At 34.4% G+C, this 22760-nt stretch overlaps 2 protein-coding genes across 7 annotated transcripts in view; one reads left to right on the forward strand and one right to left on the reverse strand.

Annotated features, from left to right (window-relative positions):
• AZI2 (5-azacytidine induced 2) overlaps positions 1-10671 on the reverse strand; it is a 23408-nt gene extending 12737 nt beyond the window's left edge. Inside the window, exons 1-5 of one of the 4 annotated variants that reach the window (XM_006905710.3) lie at positions 10184-10671; positions 3528-3748; positions 2016-2141; positions 1152-1251; positions 1-85 (exon numbers count right to left, since the gene is read on the reverse strand). The exon at positions 1-85 is cut by the window's left edge and continues 73 nt beyond it. In XM_006905710.3, coding sequence (XP_006905772.1) covers positions 1-85; positions 1152-1251; positions 2016-2141; positions 3528-3743 — 527 coding nt within the window. In that variant the 5' untranslated portion in view covers positions 3744-3748; positions 10184-10671. Of the gene's footprint in view, positions 86-1151; positions 1252-2015; positions 2142-3527; positions 3749-5211; positions 5249-9819; positions 10130-10183 lie in introns of those variants that run through there. The other 3 variants (XM_025039103.1, XM_006905711.3, XM_006905712.3) reach the window with 3 other exon arrangements.
• Positions 10636-22760, forward strand: part of ZCWPW2 (zinc finger CW-type and PWWP domain containing 2) — a 108893-nt gene continuing 96768 nt past the window's right edge. The window contains exon 1 of one of the 3 annotated variants that reach the window (XM_006905713.3): positions 10636-10719. The gene's annotated coding sequence lies outside the window, so the exon portion shown is untranslated. Of the gene's footprint in view, positions 10720-10777; positions 10841-22760 lie in introns of those variants that run through there. The other 2 variants (XM_025039106.1, XM_025039105.1) reach the window with 2 other exon arrangements.

Here is a 22760-nt window from a genome sequence, read left to right on the forward strand (position 1 = left end):
TCTTGTTCCAAACCATGGATCTTCAGGTCACAGCTCAACTTTTCTACCTCCCAGTTTGATGAAGGTGGATTTAAATTCCTTATCACTACAAAAAAGATGGACATTAAAATTGTTATTTCTGCCTTCTATATTGGTTTGCAATTCCAAAAAGGTTACGCTAGTAAAATGCAGATAATAGAAAAACTAATATAAAACATTCATGGTCAATAGTTTTTTAAAATATTGTAATTATTTTCAAAGATCTATGCTAATGAGAATAAGAAATCTAGCAGTCTTGTTTTGGAATGTTATCAATCAATCACTACATCCCTGGCTTTCTGTTTAGGTTAAAGTATAAACTGGTCAGTCTGGAACTTTAAATGATACAATACTAATCAAGCATATGGTAAAATTGTAGACAGATCAATAATCTATGTAAGTCAAGGTTAAGACAGTGATTAAAAACTAAATAAAGTGAGTCAAGTGAGGCTCACACAGCTAATCTATCTAGTCCCTTCAGCGTGTAAAGTTTGACCATCAAGCCTACAACATATCAAAACAATTTTATGCATAAACATTCCACTGTAGACACTCAGGATACTGACTTATCCTTGACTTAGTTCCCTATTCTCTACCTAGAAAAAGCCCCAACCAGCTACTATAAGAGATCTTATCTCAATCTCCTATCAAAAAGTCTCTCAGAGGCCTACTTTTCAGCTTGTCTCATCAGAATGTTTATGTCAACAGGCTAATAATCATATTCTCCCAGACAAAACTTTTCACTCTAGCAAATCATCTGCACATTTTAATAACCTTCAGAAATTAAAAAAAAAAGTTAATTGTAATTATTCTATGACAATGTGTCTAAGAGGAGGCAAAAGTTCAATAGAAAGGAAAAGCCAAGACAGCAGTAGGCAAGAGGTTTTGACCAGGGTGGGGTTCTACTCCTTTCTATGTCATCACAAACTAGTGCTGAATAAAAACCACTTTTTTCTAGGAAAAGTGCAATTTATATTTAAGGAAAAGTTAAAAGGAGTTGATACTTTGTGAAAGCAGAATACAGATATTAATAGAAGCCTAAAAGTTAAAAAATAAGTTAAAGCTTAAGCATACAGATACAGAAAATTGATCATGGATGTAACACATGAATTTATAACTAGTAAGTGGCATACCTTGCTGAGTTTCCACCTCTGTCCTTAGCTGGAGGAGTTCTACTTCTTTAGACTGTAGTTGTTCATTCAATACTTTCAAAGATTCAGAGTTGTCTTTATTCTAGTTACGTAAAGAAAATGCCAAATTACATTCAATAAAATGTATAGGTTGGCATTATAAATTATTTTCAGGCAAACGTTGAAAAAACTGATTCTAGCTTCTAAAAGCAAGGTGAGAGAATGAACTGTTTTTCACTAATCTCTCTTTTTTCATTTTTTAAATTAGAACATATTATTCACTGTTTTTTTTTTTTTTTGAAACACAGTGACAAATTCTACCTATCATGATTTTTCAGAACAAGTTAGTGGTGGTGGATGTATTTAAGTACCAAACATCATTATATACTAAGTATTTATTTTGTACAGAAATAATTTGCAAAGTATCACTATTAAAAATTTCTATTTTTGCCTTGAGCATATAAATTTTCAATTTTTTACTGTAAATATTTCTATTTCTAATTTTAACTTTGAATGAGAAAGCTCATTTGCAATATACAGATTATCATTCTTTTATTATTACTTTTTCAATTATAGTTGACATTCAATATTATTTTATATTAGTTTCAGGTACATAGCATAGTGGTTAGACATTTATGTAATTTCAGAAGTGATCCCCTGATAAGTCTAGCACCCATCTGGCACCGTACATAATTACAATATCATTGACTATACTCCATGTTTTATTTTACATGCCCATGACTATTCTTTAACTGCCAATTTGTATTTCTTAATCCCTTCACTTTTTTTCACCCAGCTCCTCAATCCTCCTCCCATCTGGCAACCATCAGTTTGCTCTCTGTAGATATTCTTTTCAAACCAACTTACCATTTTATCCAATTTGTTTTTCAAATTATCTCTGTCAATGCAAACCTCTCGATATGCATGATAGGCCTTATTTACTTGTTCTCGTCCCACCGAACTTGTTTCTTCATCTAATCGAGCTCCTAAAAGCTAATGGTGTAAAATCAGAAGAGAAAGCTTAAGAGGGTATTTTACATTAAAAAATAAGTCAGTCTTCTGATGGCTCCACATCTTAATCATTATAAAACAGAGATAAAGCCTGTGCTATAATTAACTGAACATTTCATTTCCACACAATCTTGATTAAGACAGCAAAACAGTACAGAATATTTTTAAAAGTCTTCTATTTTATGCTTTTACTTGATCACTATTTTATACTTTGTAGTATCTGTTTTATAACATATTAATTCATTATACTAAAACTAGTACATCAATTCTTTTATAGTGTTTAGGTGTTTTCCAAGCCAGTAGTATTTAATTTCCATTATCAGAAAAAGTATGAAGTTAAGGTGTACTTGACTTTTAAGGAATAGATGAGTTAATTCATTAAGGTCTATATTATTCCAGAATAGGAATTAATAGGAATGTTGGTAACAAAGTACAGAACTATTTCCCATTAATATACCAAATCACATTTTTCTTCTGAAATTTAAAATACACACAGCTACGAGCTCCAAAATATTACCTTTCTCAAGATAAATACAAAGAAATTATGATTTATTTTTATAACTGACTCCCCTTCTTTTATTCTCCCAAATGAATTAAACTCTACTAAGCTCCATCCTCAAGTTTTCATAACAAGATAATTCATTTCCTTGGCTGCTAAGAATCCATTTCCTCCCCGCCCCCATAGAAGCTGCTGTTTGTAAAATATGAATATGCTGATCTGATCTGAAGAAACAAACTAAGTTAAAACTTTAAAACTCAAAAATAAATAGATGAGTGAGGACGATTTTCTCAATATACAAAGCCAGGTAGATGTGATGATTATAAATGAATCAACTACCTTATATATTCTACAACATTTAAGAATGTCAGATTTGTTCATGAAAAAGGTAGAGGATATTATATATCAGTTAAAAAGCATTATTCTATTATATGTGTTCTAAAGCAAAAGAGAATGCTGAGGTAAAGAATATGTAAGTCCTGGTGAAGACATTAATAAACATATTAGAACAATATTCCAGGAGCTTCTATCTTCTTGACACTTAATATCCTTTGTTGGCATAACTTTTGCACAGATTTTAAAATCCTGAAAAAATACATAAAGTTATGAAGGTAAGGCAATCTAAAAAAAGAGGTAAGAAAAATATTTGGCATATGCTCCAAGTTGCTAAACCTATTCTACAAATATTCGTCCAGCACATAATATGTGAAACACAGTACGATGGTATAATGCCCACAGTTTTGAGACTGGCAGTAGGTTATCCTTGGAAATAGAGTACAACCATGGAAGACAGGATAAAAAAATATTTAAAATTTCAAATATTCTGAATTATTTTTTAAGTTATAAAACATAATGAAGGTAACAATTACCTTTTCTTCCAAAAATCTTACTCTTTTCTTTAAGAAAGAGTTCTCTTTCTCTGAATCCTTAAGCCGCTTTTTAATGTCTTCATATGCAGTGACAAGGGCAAAATGTGAAGCAACAGATTCATCTCCTGAATATATTGAGACTGGAGTCACTGTATCTCTCCTATGGGCTTTTTCATGATTCAGAATGCAGATATCATCTTCTACCAGTGTATCCATGACAGCTATTTAAAAGAATACAAATATTAAATACAAATGTCTCGTTGAATAAATGAACAGAAAAAAACATATTTAGAATAATGTGAATATAGAGTCAATGTTTAAAAACTGCTACTTCTTTTAGAGATAGTATAGTATATAGTATATGGTTAAGAGCATAAACTCTAGAACCAGACTATATCACAGTTTGATCCAAGCTCTACTACTTAGTGTCTGTGTGACTTTGGACAAGGTGCTTATCCTCTCTGCGTAAGTTTCTTTATTTATAAAATATAAGAAATAATAGCAACTACTTCATAGTGTTCTTAAGAATATTAAATGAGTTGATGTCTATAAAGCATTTAAAACTATAATCTAAGCTACTAAGTTTTATAAAAAGTTGTGAAATGCCATTTTCAATCAAAAGCTAAAAAAATTTTAAACTCTTTATACCCATGTATTTATTCCTCATTAACATTTCCACTCTTAGATATAAGTAGCAAGTTTTATAGCTTCCCAAATTATAAAATTTCAAAAAACTACTTTAAGTATAATTCATTACAACATATTATTATAGATGTTTTAATGCATACTCCACTATATTCTTTCATACCAGTAACTGATTATATTTGTTGTACATTCACAATAGAAGACAAAGCAATTAACATTTGAGTGTCCGCTATGTCCCAGTACGATGTACTACATTCTCTTAATATCATCTTATTTAAATTCATCCACACAATTCTATGAAGTAGGCATCAACTACATTTGATTGGAAGGGACAGGAAGGGTAAAGTAACTTGCCCAAGTAAAAGCTTATAGAACGTTAGCACTGTGAGGGCAGAAGTTATTTCTGTTTTGCTTATCACTGTTTGAAAGATGCTCAATAAATACTGGTTATTGAATGAAGAATAGATAGAGTAGGATTCAAATTAAACTCTGAGTCCAAAACCTAAGAGAAGCCAGTTCCTTCATTAGTTAGTGAACAGTATACTTGCTCTGTACATCTACTTTTGAACAGATTTACAGCTGATTACAGTACGGAATCCATGTTTCACTATGCCTGCTTTTCTCCACAACTTCTGATCTCCCTCCCTGTATCAATCACTGCCTGTAAAATTTGTTTGCTTTATATTTCAGATAACATGAAAACTATGGAAAGGTATTGTGTTTTTCTGGGTCTTGTTTTCTATCACTGTTTTTTGCTTTCCTGATTTTATAACTGAAAGCTTCCAATTGCTTTCAACTAAAGTCAGAGTTTGGAGTGTCTAGCGATTTGTTTATATTTAGGATTATAGGAAAGGCAGGCAAAAATAAATGTGTATACTACCAAGTCAGAGAAGGTAGAACTGTCATTCAGTCAATCTTCACCAACACTGATTTAAAAATTTCTAATCATAATCATATAGGACAACTACTCTTAAGCTAGAATCTTTCTCAGTTTATCAATGAAGTCCAAAAAAAAACAAGAAAGGACTAGGCTACCTACAGTATCCCCCAAAAGTGGCAGATCCTCATAAAAACAAGTTGCACTTTCTCCTAATGATGGAAAAAAAAGTTTAAGTGTTATTACTCTAAAGTTTACTCTTTCCTCCGCATTCAATGCTATTGCAAAATAACAGCAAACATCATTCCAATCATGCTGCTGCTAGCTGAACTACTCATATTTTCCTTTCTAAAAGTAAAATATGTATTATCCCCATATTGCAAACTGCAAGTAGTATAGGTATCTCCATATAAGACACACACGCACGTAATATCTTAAAAGCAGAATAAGTAAAATAAGAGTACATAGCTACCTTACTAGGATGCAGTCTACTTTACGGACAGGTAAAATTGTGCCTATCTTAGACATCTGATTTATAATCTCTTAATATATAATCAAATGGGTAGAATTTGTTCAACTAAATTTTTTTTTCCCTAAAGACAGCTGAAAAACAGGAAATAAGCATAAACTGCTCTACACAGTCAAAACAAATGCCCCACAATTTGTGCACTTTAAGCTAATACATTTGAAACAATACAGAATGCTATGGAGATTAAGGGATGGATAGAAAGAGTGGTTTTCAAAGAAGGTACCACAAAAGATCAAATGACTTTTAACGCTGTACTCTTTAGATGAAGGAGGTTATTTTCATTGTACTTACTGTACTTAAACCTTAACAGTTTACTAACTTCCAGCAGAAGGAACAAGTTCAAAGTCCTGAAAGACTGTGGGGAGAAAGGCAATGGCAAGAGGTAAAATTGGAAAAACAGAATGGAGACAAACTGAGGTGGTCCTTTAAGACAGGGAGACGACTACAGAATTTGGTCTTTATCCTGTGGAATTTCAGTCAGGCTATGACATGATTCAAAAAATGTGAAGAATACTTATAAAACATTTCTAAAATATATTCATAACCATATGAGTTCCTTAGTATTGTGCTAAGTGTTTAAGAAATGTTATCCCATTTAATTTTCATGACTAACCTATGAGGTAGAAAATCTTATTACATCCATTTCACAGATAACTGGGACCTGGAAAGGTTATGAAGCTTAGCCAAGACCAGATAATTAGTAAGTACTACAAGCACGTGGATTTCTGAACCTGACTATTAGTATTTTTCCCTCTCCAATGAAACTTTTACGCACTTAAATTAATGGTTTTTAAATACCTTAGATGGAAGAGGATATACTGATGTAACCATGTCACATTTTATATAGTATGATAACTAGTCAATTTTAGGACAAAATGAATGGTCAGCTTGGCTTATAGTTATATATATTGCCTATTTTTTATAAATCACATAAAGTTGCATATGATGGTCTCTATAAGAAAACATTTGTATAAAGTAATCTTTCAATTTTTATACCATTATTCTATATATATTTATTCTACATACTATAAACATGACTTGGAATGCGCTGGAAAACAGCATGAAAATTGCTTAGCTGTCCTAAAAATTAAAGGATATGAATCAACAGCAAGATGAAGAGATACACAGGGTGAAATCCTGAAAAAAGGAGCTTCTGTTCTCCTGGATTTTGGGGCTGGCACAGTGGCACATGGATGTGTTCTGGTTTACCAACCAGTAAGCTCTCTGAACCCTCTCCAGTTTGGGTTTTTATGGAGGCTTCATTACATATACATAAGATTAAATCATTGACAACTGATTCACCCTCCAGCCCCTCTTGACTACACCCAGATCTGTGAGACTGAAAGTTCTAAACCTCTAATCACATGGGTGGTTCCTCTGGGAACCAGCCACCATTCTTGCTTGGGTGCTGTCCAAAAGTTACCTCATTAACATAAACCCAGTCCTGGTATAAAGGGGCTTGTTATAAATAACAAAACACCCATTTCACTTTTACATCTCTGAAGTGATTTCAGGAACTGCAAAGAGACCAAATATGACAAAAGATTCTGCCACAGCTCTTATACCTCAGGAAATTCCAAGGGTTTTGGGAGCTTTGAGCCAAGGAACCATGGATGAAAACCAAATAGGAACCATAGATTATAACCAAATATATATAAGAAATACATTTTGGTTATTTCTTATAAATCATAATATTGCAGTGATAATGTAGAAAGAAGGGCACAATTTGCCAGATAAGTTGGGTAGAAAAGAGAACAGTAGCTCCTGAGTCTAGGAAAGAGACATAAAGAAAAACAAAGATTCAAACATTAATCACAATTCTACTTAAATTTCAGTCTTCACTACAATCAGCATTGAGAGGATCCTCAGTTGAGGATCCTCGGTTGAGATATGCTGGGGTGTGATACACTAGAAAACACAGAAATACCCTTATGACATTGGACTAGTCATTTTTTAATGAATAAATATGACTATTTTATCATATTTCATCATCATATCTACCATTTATCGATCACATACCATATGCCCGGCACTAGTGCTTCCACATGTATTTTTCTACATCTTAATATGTAATATTATCCTAGTTTATAAACAAAGACTTAGAAAAATTAAGTACCTTACTTACGGCTACATAAGTAATCAGTGACAAATCGGAGATGTGAACCCAGATAAACTGTCTACCAAATCTGTGTTCCTAATATAATATTCTGAAAAGCAACATAACATGGATTCCGATTTTCCCCAAAAGAATCCTGATAAGGCAGAGCTCAGTGGTAGAAAGAACCTTGGTACAAGATTCAGAAACCCAGATTTAAGTGCATAATCTGACAATTTATCATTGATTAGTTTACCTCTCCAGATCTAAATTTTCCCAGCTTTAAAATGACAGAGTTGGACTACATCACTCAGATGCTGCCTTCCTAAATTGTAAAGCAAAATTTTAATCTGAATACAGAATGGCAACCTAAAGAGATAGAAGAGAATTCACATTTTGCCAGGAAGTGAATAAAAGGTAGATAGTGTATACATTACCTAAAGTTCATACCAAACTTGGCTAGAAAACTTGACTAGAAACCACCACAGATAAAACTGAGGCTCAAAGGGATGAGGTAAATTTCCCTATCCATTGCACTGGCAGTATGTGATAGTCTAAATCAAGACCTATTTGGTACGCTCTTTCCTCTTTTACACTGCCTCTTGAACTGACTTAGAATTTGTCACCTTTCTACCTCTGAAAAGCCAGAATGTCCCTGTACCCACTTCATACAGTCAAGATACTAAGGAGCAAGAACTAAGTTTTATGGAGGCAAACAAACCAACGTTACTGCTCTCTCCATATTTTTAATGAAATAATTATAGCCTAACTATAAAGGGATCATCAAGTGCCTTCAAGATATTGTCACTCTATGTACCTCAACAGTCAAATGTCCTAAAATTCATTGAGTGCCCCAAAATGTACTTAGCATCAAATATATAGTATGAAGAACTTCATTTTCATTTGTATAATTCTGAGTTATCATGAAGCATTAGTCCAGAAATCAGTTTGTATGGCCAGGGAATCATAAGTCTTTCAGGGTTACTACAGGTATGAAGAACAGTCTACTTCCTTTCATTCCTTCATAAATAAATACATTTCAATGCAACTGAGCACTTATATACATTTACTAGGATTAACAATAATTATTCCCTAAGAGTGACAACATAGCTATACTTTAATCTGGAATATTAGTACCACAAAGAAGGAAAAAAGTTACATTGGCTCTTGTTATTTCATGGATTATGAAAAACTTCATAACATTTTAACAATTGTGATGACATTATGTGTTGGTAATTAATATTTACTGTGTGTTTATATCAGGCAATATACTTTGCCTTTTAGAGCAATTATCTCATTTGTTCTTTATAACAATTCATTAAATCTACATTAAGACCTCTGAGGTGGGAAGAATTTCCTCATATTGCTGGGAAAGCAACTAAGACAGGCAAACACTAGAAAGCAGGGGAGTCATGAATGAAAATCAGCTAGTTGACTCCAGAAGCAGTTGCCTCTTAGAAACTATGCTTTGGTACCTTGGAGAGTAAGCCTTACAACCATTTTAGAAATAGGGAAAATGAAAAGATTTAATCTCTTATCCAGTGTCAAGTGAATAAAGAGAAATCAGCACTCAGATCCTGAGTTAATGTTCTGACTTAACCCAGTGCATTTCCCATTGCACTACAATGTCTTTAATATTAAAGTGTTTTAAATATTAAAAACATTTTGTATACAACTTCCTATCTTACGAACAATATTGCATTAAAATTTTGTAATAACCCTGTGAAGGATGCACGATTCTTAATTTACAAATGATGTAGTGAGTGATCACAACAGGTTGGGAAATTAGATATGGCGCATTTAGAAACTAATTTAAATTAGACCACGAGGCCTTGTCAATCCAATTTAAAATTAAAACAATAAAGAGAAAGCGTCTTCTATGTTTAAGAGGCAAGGGTCAATTTCAATCTTAATATGTCGCTGTCTTTTATCATCTTAGCATATTTCCAACGCCATATCCTGGGGCAATTTATGTTTTCATTGGTATCACAGTTTTCATGAGTATTTTATCTTATCTTACTTGCGAGTATTTGAGTTCCCTGTTTGTAAGGACGGGGTCTTAGCCTACCTTACATGTAGTTGTCACTCAACAAAAGATCGAAAACCATACTAAATATACAGGTTAGACTGGAGAAACGACGAATACCTTACTGTACAGAGGGTTTATGTCCACTGCTCGGTTACACCAGGCAGTACCGTCTTAGCCACATTTTCCTCCCGTTTCAGATATAAATGCAGTCTCAATGAATGAAATAAAACTGAAGGCGCACTAGTAAATCAGAATACAGACAGAAAGGAATAAGCAGAGCGAAAGAGCAAGAAGGGCCTGGAACAGCTAGGGTGCGAGGAGGATAGGCATAAGGGCTGCGCAGGGATGGGCCGCTCCCTAGTCAAAGGAGGGGGCCCTGGTTTGTGAGAGAAAATGACGTGTCTCTTCGGAACAGCAACAGCAGCGGCGGTTGGTCCTGGCACTGCCCGCGCCCCTAACCCGGCCAAAACGAGTCACTCACCCCGAAGACAGGCTACGTAGGGCCGCCGAGTTTCGATTTCCCAGTGTTTGGAAACGAACCGAAAACAAACCGGGTCGCCAGGGGTCACCACGGGTTTCCGGTTTCCTCGAAGACACCGTCGCTTCCCCAGCGAAGGCAGCCGCTCCGGGTACACCGCGGAAGGATTCCCATTTCTTTTGACTCGGCTGCGCCAGGATTGGCGCGGCCCTGCCCGTTCGCTGGAACTCCGGAGGTTCTGGAAGGAGTGGCAAGCCGAGACAGGAGAGGCCGAGCTGGAGGCCGAGCTGGAGCCCGGAGAAGGCCCGTTACCCAGCAACACGCGCGCGAGACCCAGGCCTGCAGGCGCTGGCCTCCTCAGCGTCGCACACCGCGGAGGGGAAATGCTGTCGAGGGGGACTGGAAGAGAGGACGAGCAGCATGCAACCGGAAAACGGGCAGACGCCGTCCGCAGTCTCGGCGCCGGGGCTGTGTTAACATACCGGAACTCAGACGCGAGGGACCTGGGAGGGAGCTGGTGATTTGAGGGGCAGGAGAAGGTGGGCGCGCTGTACTACATGTCCCGTGAGTCTCTGCGGTGGGGCGGGGCGGGGCCTCGGCGACGGTAGGAGGCGGAGGCGGAGCCGGAGTGGGGTAAGAGCGTTCCCCACCGCCGTGACGGTAGGGCTGACGGCCTTCTTCACGGCTGTTGTCCAGCGCGTCCACTTCACTCAACGTCTATTTGGGTGTCCCCGAGCGTGTGTGGTGTGTGTTTGCTCCGCTTGGTAGCGCCCTTAAGGGTTTACAGAACTGTCGCCTTACTGTGGCTGGGAACTGGGAAACCTGTAACAACGCGCGGGGCTGGGGAGGACGAGGGGAGCCGTTTAACCCCTCACTTTGTTTTCTGGGCGCTGCTTCGAATCCTCGAGCGATCATTTGAAGCAAACTCGGCGCACCGTTCAAGGTCCCATAGTTATTCAGCACACTGCTCTTTTAAAAAATGTGAAATTTATTGACTTCACGGCAAAGCGTTGGGATTTGGGTATTGCAGTAGGCTGACCTGGAATTGCTACGACCCTTGGTTTTTTGTAGACGTTCCTGAACTGTCGAGTTACAGTAGTAGAATTCGTTAATATTGGCGTTGCACCCAGATGAAACTCAAATTCTAGGGCTATTTCTGGTTAAAAGTATAAACCAAAAAACGGTATATAGGCAATTTATCCTCATGTTAACCGCCAATTGGCAATAATGACGCTCCTCGCCGCCCTCTTACGTAGTGTTTTGTCAACTGAGGGCTTAAATATTATTTACGTTGGTGTTCTGTTGGAAAATGTTTTTGCATTGCGTTTTTATTCATGGGCCCAAAGTTAGCCCATCAAAGGATGGGTTTATTTTAAATCATGTTTTTATTGTTAAGCCTCCCTTTCTTGTTTATATTTAAGTGAAAACTCACAGTTGTTATAAACAAAGACCACAATTTGGTATTTTAGATATTTTAGAAATACTTAAAAATTTATAATAATGTAATCATTTAGATCGATGTGCTTCAATTTATTGGGCTGCATCATGGCAGAGAGCAGTGTTTAGAATATTTTGAACAAGAATCAGCGCTTTTTGTTAGCCTCAGTAATGCGCTTTACAAATTTAAAAGCAAACCTAGTTAATTCCTCCTAGTTAATCCCTGAAGTTCAACTATAACCACCAAGCGATGTGTTTCGGCTAGTACAGTTTTGAAGAATGTTAACAAAATCGGTTGAGGCACCCCAAGTCATCAGAAATAAAATAATAATTTGGTTTCTAACTTGTAGACATAGAAATGTTTTCTATTTTTGAATCTTCACAATTTAGAATAATTCGAGATTTGAAAAAGAAGACTCATTTTTATTTTTTCTCTTGGAGTAAAGGAAAATATTAGCACATTATTTTAAAGTTTATCTGATGAGTCTATTTTTCTTTTAAAATGCTCACCTCCTTATTATAATTACGAAAAAATGGGTCTTACGAAATTATTGCTTGTCCAGAATGCATAAGCCTATAATTTAATCAAGTAAACTATCTTAAAATTTTTTTGGGTGGTGGAGGGATTGGTACCTCTGCTAGGTTATGACAAAATATAATCTAGATATTCATTACATTAAGCTGGAAATGGTCACTTCCTCTCCATTTATGTGCATCTACTTTAATTTTAGCAAATAAATTATTAACACAGTTTCATTATAAGCATGTGTTAAAGTTTTATTACAATCTTATTGAAAAAGAAAAGGCCTCTGAAAGTCAAAAGATACAGTCTTGGTAGGGACATGTGGGAAAAGAAAATGGTTTTATAATCGTTAAACTAGATAACAGAAAGAAAAGAATTTGGAGTTACTAGATTTGTAACTAATAATACAGTCAGTTGCTTAGGTGCATGAATGGTTCCCAGAGTAAGTCTTAATTCCATTAAAGTTTATTGGAATATTGCTTAGGAATTTTTTCAGGAATGTTCATTTCATCCCAAGAGGAAGTTGTGAATTAGCCATTCAAAAAATTCTGTCCCAGGCCAAGTTTGGGACATTTTTTTTTAAAACCACTGTTTTCTGTAACTACGATTGCAGTCTGAAGCAAATCACTGCTTCAAAAATGTATACCTGTTACAGAATGGTCATTTTGGATTGAATAATACACTCAACACAAGGCACTTTTTTAAGTGTCTTGTTTACAGGTTGTACATAACAGAGATAGGTATTTAAAGAGTTTCTCCTCCTTTTCCCACCTCCACCCATCCCCTTACCAAGGTCCTGATGTTTTCCATGAGGGTCAGGGCTCCTGAAGAATATGATATTGGTTTTGGCTAGGTTCCCTTTTTTCACTAGTGGATTTTATTTCAAACCAATCTCTGAACAAAGAATATGTGCCTTGGCACAACTTCTGACTGGTTCAGCTTTCTTCTCTTATTTTTAGGCAATCTTGCATTTTTAGAGCTACTTCAAATCTTATTTTTAATTAGGCAACATACTAAAAAATGAAAAAAAAAGGTGTTTTGTTTTATTTATAAATGAAAGTTATGTATTCCTTAGTCGTGATGAACATACACAGAGGAATCAATAAGAATGCACTTTCTGAGGGAAAATTTTAAGTGAATTTCTGGTTAGGAATCATGTTTTCTATTTCTTTGCCCTGTCTATGAGTACTCTGCTCTGTGTTAGACCTTTGATAGGTGTGGCTCTTCATTGTCAGCAGAATAGACTTAACCTATCAGAATCTTTAAGTTGAAATAGCAGTGTCATTTCATATTAATATCAACTTCAATGTTGTTTCATCAGTATTGTTTTAAAAGCATTATTTCTCTTTTCTCCCCCACGTATCACATGTCCAGGTTAAGAGCATTAGGGTAAAGAAATAGTTTTAGTGGCAGATGACAGAGATAAAGAGCACATTTAAAAATACTATCAAAAATGAAAAACGTGGTATCCAGGCATATATTATCTTACCTTTTTTCTCCCATACTTCATCACACACACACCGCCATCCCCCAAAACACACACAGAAGGTTGTGAACTACTTAACCAAAGTTCACAACTTCTGTTACACTGTGTGTATCCAAATCCACGTGTATCCTGAAGCAGCAGTCTTCAAAGTGGGCAACACATGTCTCCAACCCTTAACCTTAAGGTATGTGAAGGCTTTCAAGGGAATTAATGCAATGAATAGTTTAAGGGTATTAATTCTGTTTGTTAACTTGCATGTTTTTGTTACTTTTGGTCTGCATCAGCATGTACCTGAACCACTTTTCCTTTCCTCTTTGATAATTGTCCCTTTAATACTCTATAAATAAAGCAGTACTTTTAATTGACCTAAATCTTTTTTAGGAAGTGAATAATTCTAATGGCTGGGTAGCTGATTCTTTTGCAAGACTGGAAATTTCCAATGACTTTTAAAAATATTGCAGAAGGACTCAATTGAGTTGTCAGCTGATCATTAAAAATTATTTTGATGACATACCCTTATGTGATTTTTGATACATAGCTTAGTTCGAGAATGATTATTACTGTAACCAGAAATCCTACTCCCAAATATTTGGAATGGAAGAATATAAAATATAAGAATAGAATTAACCCTATTTCTTTCTAACAACAATATTCTTCCTGGATACATGACCTAAATGATGGTGAGGAGGCAGGAAAGGCCCTATCCATTTCGTCGTGACATTCATTTACAATAAAAGCTGGCTTTTGATATTTTAAAATGATCATACTTTTACGTTTGCTGTTTGATCAGTAGTGTTCTAGTAATTTAATAACAACACTAAGAAAAATTTTTTAAAATTTATGTTCTTGGAACTTTAAAATATATTTTTGTTGTAGGGAAGTCGGATAGGCTGATCAATTAAAAATTCAAGAACGAAAATATGATGGAATAAACTTATGTGGGGGAAATGAGATAAAAATATGAATTCAAGGAGAAAAGGAATGATACCAAGTTTCTAACTGAAAGAGCATGTTCATGTGCTTTTCAAATGGATAGGTGATAGTACATGTCACATTAATATGGCATTTACATTCTGTTTATAAAAGAGATATATACTACTGTCTCTAGTAGCTAGCCTTGCCCTGGACATACAATCTGTACTTCATAAAAACTTTTTGACTAGAAGTGCTTTGTACTCAGTCAATAGGAATTAGCTTCAGACAGAACTTTCATTAAAAACAAACAAAACAAGCCTATGAATGTCATAATTGTATGCTCAGTAACTAAATGCAGTGATTTTCTTTTGGAAACATGTTGGTGAAGACAAAAATTAGTAGTCCTAGAGAGCCTTGATATGAGGAGTAGGGAGAAGAAATATAAGAACAGGTAACAGGAGAATCCAGGATGAGTTTGGTAGATTGTGCAGAGAAAGAAGATCCAGTAGAGGGAATCCTATACTTATTAAATGAAGTAAGAGCAGCTCTCCTCTGAGGACTGACAGTTATACTCTGGTATTTGGGATATGAATTTATTAATTTATTCAATATTTAACAAATATTTAATTAGCACCCACCATGTTCCAGACATTGTTTTAGACATTGAGATGAAATAGGCAAAATGGCTTTTTAATGTATAAGGAAGCAAAATCTGTTACACAGAAATCTATCACATTTCACAAAGAACTATGTGAAATTTAACAACATGACAAATTCCCTCCCATTAATTTTTTTTGTGACAATTTTTATATGTGCCTATGAAAACTTTTTTCCTATGTAAAATGGGAAGAGAGGAAGAAATAATCCTATTTTGACACTTACATCTACACTGTGAAAACCAAGAAGACAAAGTTAGCTTTCCAGAGGAAGCTACCAAATAAACAATAATGAAACGATGACATTAAACTTCAGTAAGATCTAGAGAAAGAAATTAAGCTAGATTTATAAATAGATTATGTAGTAAAGGAGAGGAAAAATTTTCAAACCCATTGCATAACTCGTGATGTAGTCAAATCAATTCCTAAAAGTCTCAAAACAAAAGACATGCCTTTTTTAATTTTGCTGATAGTATTTTATTAATCGTTTTTTCAACGGTCATTTTATATTAGTCTCTTTTGGCTTTAATAACCCCTTCCTTCTCAGCCATAGCCGATCTGTTCATCTGGTTTTATGAATTCTACCCCTTAGCTCTCTTTCCATTCCTGTTTCATAGTCCCCATGGTGCCATAATTTCTTATCTGTACTGTTATAATAGTTTCCTCTAATTTGTTTTTTTCCTTTTTTTTTTTTTTTTTTGGCTTCCAACTTATCCTTTGTAAGGATATCTAAGTGATCTTTTAAAAATGTAAATCTTGCCATTACATTTCTCTTCTTAAGTGCCTGAAATGATGCCTTAGCATGTTTGTAAAAGGCCATTCTTTAGCTAGCCCAGCCAGTTTTCCACCAGTTCCTATAAATACTGCTAACTTAGGCACTGAAATTGGGTATCTTTACTCATTTATAACGTTTTCATTCAGTTGAACCTGATTATGATTTTATAATATTTACATTCTTAGATTATTATTGACATCTTCTGCAAACATGAAAATTCTCAGAGAATTGGGAAACCCCAGAAAAATTCTCCAACATCAGTTTGAGAATTAAAATTATTGACCACACAGAACAGCTTTTATCAAAAAACAAAATGGAAAATATCCATCTTAAAATTAATACGGAATCTGAAGCTACCTTGAATAGCCATGACAATCTTTAGAAAGTAGAACAAAGCTGAAATTAAACAAAGCTGGTAGCTTCACATTAACTGACTATAAAACATATTACAAAGCTGCAGAATCAAAACAGTATTCTGGTATAATGACATGCATATAGACCCATGGAATAAAATAGCTCCAACAAACCCCCTATATATGATCAAATGATTTTCAACAAAGGTGCCAAGACCATTCAGTGGGGAAAGGGCAATCTTTTCAACAAATGATACTGGGAAAACTGAATGTCCATATGCAAAACAACGAAGTTGGATCTGCACCTCACACCATCTACAAAAATTAAGCCAAAATGAATAAAACACCTACATGCAAGCTAAAACTCTCTTAGAAGAAAAATAGGGAGAAAGCTTCATGACATTGGATTTGGCAATGATTTCTTGGATATGACACCAAAAGAACAGGCAACAATAACCAAAAAATAGGTAACTAAAGGTCTCTAAACCCATAACTAATAAAATACAAAAAAAAAAATTATTAACTGCTGACTTCAATATTGGAAAAATATTGTGATCTTTGAATTTCATTAGAACTGTCTATACATAATTGATTAAATAACAAATGCAGCTTCAAAACTAAAATACTGGTGTTTTAAATAGTGTAGTCATTGAATGACATGGAAAATGTTTGCAATATATTTTTGAGAAAGCAAATTGTCAAGTTCTGGTCAAGATTTCAGACTTATTTAATCTTTTTCTTCTATTAAAATTACTGTTAAAAAGTGAAACAGAATTGTACACATAGAAAAAAGAAAGGGTTGGAGAATCATCAGTGGACAAAGGATTTCAACTAATACTGTGAGAGAAACTGGATATGAATGTGTTGTCAAATAGAGCCTAGGAAGCTAAAGCACAAAATATGCTGAAGATGTGTCTACACTGAAGATGGGTCTCAGTCTTCCCAGAAAGATTGTGGGGAGGCTTTGAAAGCTCTAAATGAAAGGTGGAGGATGAACATGAGATTTTCGTAGGTCTTTTATGAAACCAGTGTGCCACCTTGTTTTGCCCATTTCATCATGTGGAAAGATAGGCATACCGGGGTTTCCTCCCAGGACAAAAGAGGAGCGAATCTTCTCTAAAGAAATTAAAAAGATAATTGGACAACTTGGGGAAAACCTTTAGTTTTTTTTTTCCAGGGTAAGAATTTCAACTTACTCCTATTCTCAGTGTGTCATGTTTACTTTGCAAATTTAGGTGTGATAGGTTGAAGAGGCGTGCTTTCAGTTTTGTATTTGCAGTTCAAAATTACTTCCATTTTTCACATTCTCATTTGAAAACTCTTTAGTGGTAGGTTCATTTCCTTTGGGTAGTGATTATTGAGACAATAATTGTGTAATTACTAGAACTCAGAGTAAGAAATTTATCACTGTTTATTAGAATTATGACACATTTCTAAAATGAGGAAAATAAATGACGATGTATAAGTCATTTGACTAACAAGTTGGAATTCTCTAATTGTATTAACTTGAGATTCTATTTTGGTTTCTTGTTATTTAAAGGAAGTGGTCCACTTAAAGACTGTTCTTCCACAACATTAGTGGAACAAAGTTTTATCTTTAAGCAAATCAATCATGTGACTTCCATGCCAATGTAGCTTAGATAAAGGTCAATTGAGAATGGGCACATATAAGGAGAAATTACTAAGCCAGTCTGAAATGAATACTCTCCTTGTTCAAACTACAGATATCTATTTCATTTATAACACTATTGCATTTGGTAGACAGATGAAGAGATTAATTATCTTTGTTGGATCTGTTTTATTCCTACAAATCTCAATATACTGAATAAACTGGGATACTTACAGCCATCTAATATAGACCTAAAGCATATAGATTAATTACTGTTTTGAAGTTGACATTTACACAATTATCAGATTTTTAATTATTGATGTTTCCCTTGAAACATTTTAAAGCAGAAGAATATAGTTGCTGCAAGACATACCAGCCTTTAAATATGCCAATAAGATATTTCATTTTTATTTTGCTTATTTTAGATCAAATCCATCATTTATCTTCAATTAAAACAAACAAAAATACATTAAGCATCTTGGAGCATTTAAGCTAGAAGCTATTCAGCAATATCTACATAAACTAGTCCCTGAGTGATAAAGATGAATTACAATTTTGCACAGATAGTAGGCTCTAAATAAATTTCTGTTGCATCATTAAGTATAATCTAAGGTTGACATATAGGCAATGTTAATTAGGTAAATGACTGAACATAGTCATCCTGATTATTACATATTCTGAATATCAGTATTGCTTAGGTCAGTCTAACTCTGAAGTTCATATTATTTCCATTATCTTATAATATTGTAAATAGTCATTCAGTGCTTCTCTTCAGCAAGTATTCATTAGATGCTAAGGATCCAGTAGTTAAGATAAATATGAACCTTTCCCTAAATGGATTTTCTTGTAGAGTATTTCTTTAAATAAACTATTATACAATGTGTTGAGTGGTGTGTAGAGGGAGCAGAGACTGCTGGGGCACATCATAGGGGCATTGACTCCTACTTATCTTTCAGACTGTCTTAGATATCAACTTTCTTAAGTAGCCAGACACCCTGTACCTGAAAGTCTCAGGTGTGCCTTAATATGATTCCATATCATTTTCTATTTGTCTCATAATAGTTCTTAAACCATTACTTGAAGAGAGGGATCTTGTCTTTGTCTTAGCATGATGTCTCGGTCATCATAAACCCTCAAGAATACTCAAGAAGTATTCAGAACAAATAGAATCAAAGTCTGAAACTGCAGCAAATGAGTAGTTTTAGATAATGCATTTAGTTTAGATATTGAGATGAGAAGTGATGGAGGTTTTCTTTGATTTAGGAGGAAAATTTATCTTTTGAGAATGAGAAAGTTGGTCTGAGACTTATAAAGGTTTTGAATAATCACTGTAAGGATGTAAGAGGAAAAAGAAAGAATACATATAAAGGATAGCTTTAAAGATGTGCCATGGGCTCATCTGAGTTTGGAGTCTGAACTTGTAGTGGTACCAATAGGCATGACTGTAATTTTCCTGCAAGAATCAGCAGCTTAGATGTAAGAGATCAGAGACTAAGCCTATATTTGTTAGGAATGCTTTTCACCTCAGGTAATTATAGAAAGACACCAAATAGTGGTTGAAACAAGCAGAGATTCATTTTCTCTCATATCCAGAAGAGCAGATGTATAGAATAAGGGTAAGATTCCTAAAGTAAAAACCAAACAAACAGAAACAAAAATAGTCCTCAAGTTATTAGGAGTTGTTTCCTGAATATCTACAATGGGAAATGGTTTATCTTTGTGTTTTTTCTGAAATCTTGTTTTGTACAATAAATACTTTTTATGTTAAAGTTGATCATGGAGATAAAGTTTGGAGGGAAAATATCTGTTCTATTTCCAAACTTTTTTTTGTTTTATGCTGCATGTTATTAATACCAGACAACTCTCGAACATCATTAAGGAACCCAGGACATAGAAAGAAATGATTGTATACTTTAAATGGGTGAATTTCATGATATGTGAATTATATCTCATTAAAGCTGTTAAAGGAAAAAAAAAAAAAAAAACGAAGAGAAAAATGGGAACGTTCTCCAACCCCCAAACACAGCAAAACTTAAAGAGTAGAAAATTTGACCATTTGTAGTGAAAGTTACTTTCTGGTTGTGGGGGTGGGGAAGGGAAGGTGAATTGTAATGGATTAAGGCCTAATCTGCCAAAATTATTAAGTCAAGTTTATTTTTTTATACTAGGCACCTTCTCCTCAACCACCTGTATAATATATATCATAATTTGCCCTAATCCCAGAATGCTTTTTTTTTTCTTTTTGCATTTTTCCCCTCCCCATTCACAAGAAAAAAAATCAAAAAATACTCAAAGAGTTACCTAAAATTGTTTTCTCCATTTCCTTACTTCATAATTTTACTTCCACGTGCTCTGATCAGGATTTCATCTCCACCACTAACCTAATATTGCTCAGATCATCAGTGACATCTGTGTTTAAATCTAAGGGCAACTGCTTTGTCCTCGTTATGGAAATTCTGAGCAACTTCTAACACAATCAACCATGCTATCTTTTAGAAAACATAAATGTCACCAGCTTTGATTGAATTACTTAGGCTGAGAATTTAGCAATCAATCTCGATTCTTACCTTTTTCTATTCATTCCCTATATGAAGTACATTAGTGATTCCTACCCATTCTTCCTCTAAACCATGTATGGAATCAGTCTAATTTTCTTAACAGTTCTATTCCTACCCAAAGCCAAAACATCATCTCTTTACTCAAATCTATTCTTTAGGCTGTAATATAATATCTATTTTAAAATATATGATATATTGAACTATGCCATACATAGAAAAACTGCAAACATTATAGATGAACAGCTCACAAATTATCAAAAAGTAAATACACTTGTGTAACCACATTCAGGGGAAGGATGAATCTCTTCCCCTCACTCATTACTTGTCACAGTTGTCAGGACTTTAGAAGCACATTGCCAGCCCCACAGAACCTACCTTGTACACTTTCTCAATCACTATATTGCTTTGACCCAAACTTAACTACTATTCTAACTTTTAATGTGACAAATTAATTCCACTTGTTATAAAACTTTATATAAATGGAATAATATAGTATGTATTTTTTTTATATCTAGTTTCTTTCATGCAACATGTTTCTGAGATTCACTCAAGTAGTGTGTAGCAGGCATTTGTTCATTTTTATTGCTATATAGTACTTCACTATGTGAGCATACCACATCCCATTCTTCTAAAGAAAAGTTTATAGATATCTGAGTAGTTTACAATTTTGGACAATGAATGTTTCTGTACATATTTATTGATAGAAATATATAGAGAGATATTAGGAATAGATATGTATATACCTAGGAGTGAGTATGTTCAAATTTAGTAGATAATGAAAAGCAAATTTACCCATGGTCATACCAGTTGGCAACCCAACCAGCTGTGTATGACAGTTCCAGTTTGTTTATATCCTTGCCATCACTTGGCATTGTCAGTCTTTTTAACATTGGCTTTGCTCGTAAGTGTACAGTGGTTGGAGGACCTTTTCATATTTATTGGTCATTTGGATTGTCTCTTTTGCAAAGTACCTGTTCAAGTTCTTGGATATTTTTTATTGAATTCTCTTTCTCTCTCTTTTTTTTTTCTTTCTAGTTGGTAATAGGTCTGGATAAGAAATATTCCCTCCACTTATTACCTGTCACACTAATCTCATTTTTTTTTCCTTCAAATAGGCCAAAATTTTTTTCTTTTCAAGGTGTTTTAGCTGTGTCTTCAGTTTTCAAGTCTGAGTTCAAATGTCTTCTTTCCGTATAAACTTTCCTTGATCATCTCCTCACCTTCTCCACATACACCTCTTCCTATCATACCATCCTGTTTATTTCTTTTTCATTTATTAACATCTGAAATTATCTTGTTCTCTTTATTGGTTTGTTTATATATACTGTCTACTTCCCCTTTTACTGGAATGTTAACTCATTTTTGCTGTCTGTTTTTGGTTTTGTTTTGTTTTTTTTTCATTGCTATTTTTCTAGCAGCTCAAACTTTTGTGTCACACATGAGAGGTACACAGTAAATATCTGTGTGAACTGTGATAGGATTATAAAGAAGTGTTGAGAGCCCTATTGAGGTTTGTGGTCATGAATTTAAAATCAAACAAGTCTCCCCTGATACCAAAACTAGACATTAAAAGAAAAGAACGGACTATTATCTTGGGTAAATATAGACATAAAATTTTCCACAGAATACTAGCAATCTCAATCCTGCAACATATAAAAATGATTATACTTCATGACTAAGGAAGTTTATCATAGGAATTCTAAATTAGTTTAACATCTGAAACTAATTAATGTGGCATACTATATCAATAAAATAAAGTAGGAAAACCACATCATCATCTCAGTAGATGCAGAAAAAGCATTTGATAAAATCCAACACATTTTCATGATAAAGAAATTCAACAAATTAGGAATAGAAGGCAACTTCCTCAATCCGAAAGGGAATCTATACAAAACTCACAGATAACATCATATTTAATGGTAAAAAAAATGAGTGTTTCCCTAAATAAGGAACAACAAAAGAGTGTCCACTCTCCCCACTTGTGTTTAACACTGCATTGAGTGTTCTAGCCAAGGCTGTTAGGCAAGAAAATGAAATAAGAGGCAGCCAGATTGGAAAAGAAAAGATGAAATTATCTCTGTTTGCAGATGACATGATTTTGCATATAGAAAATCCTAAGGAATCCACTAAAAAAACTATTAGAACTAGTAAACCAGTTCAGCAGTGTTGCCAGAGGACCAGTATACAATCATATTTCTATACACTAGCAATGAACAATCCAAAACTGAAATTAAGAAATTTCTGTTTACAATAGCAATGAAAGAAAAT

Source organism: Pteropus alecto, unplaced genomic scaffold (genome assembly GCF_000325575.1).
Source record: "Pteropus alecto unplaced genomic scaffold, ASM32557v1 scaffold10, whole genome shotgun sequence".
In the NCBI taxonomy this organism is placed as follows: Eukaryota; Metazoa; Chordata; class Mammalia; order Chiroptera; family Pteropodidae; genus Pteropus; species Pteropus alecto.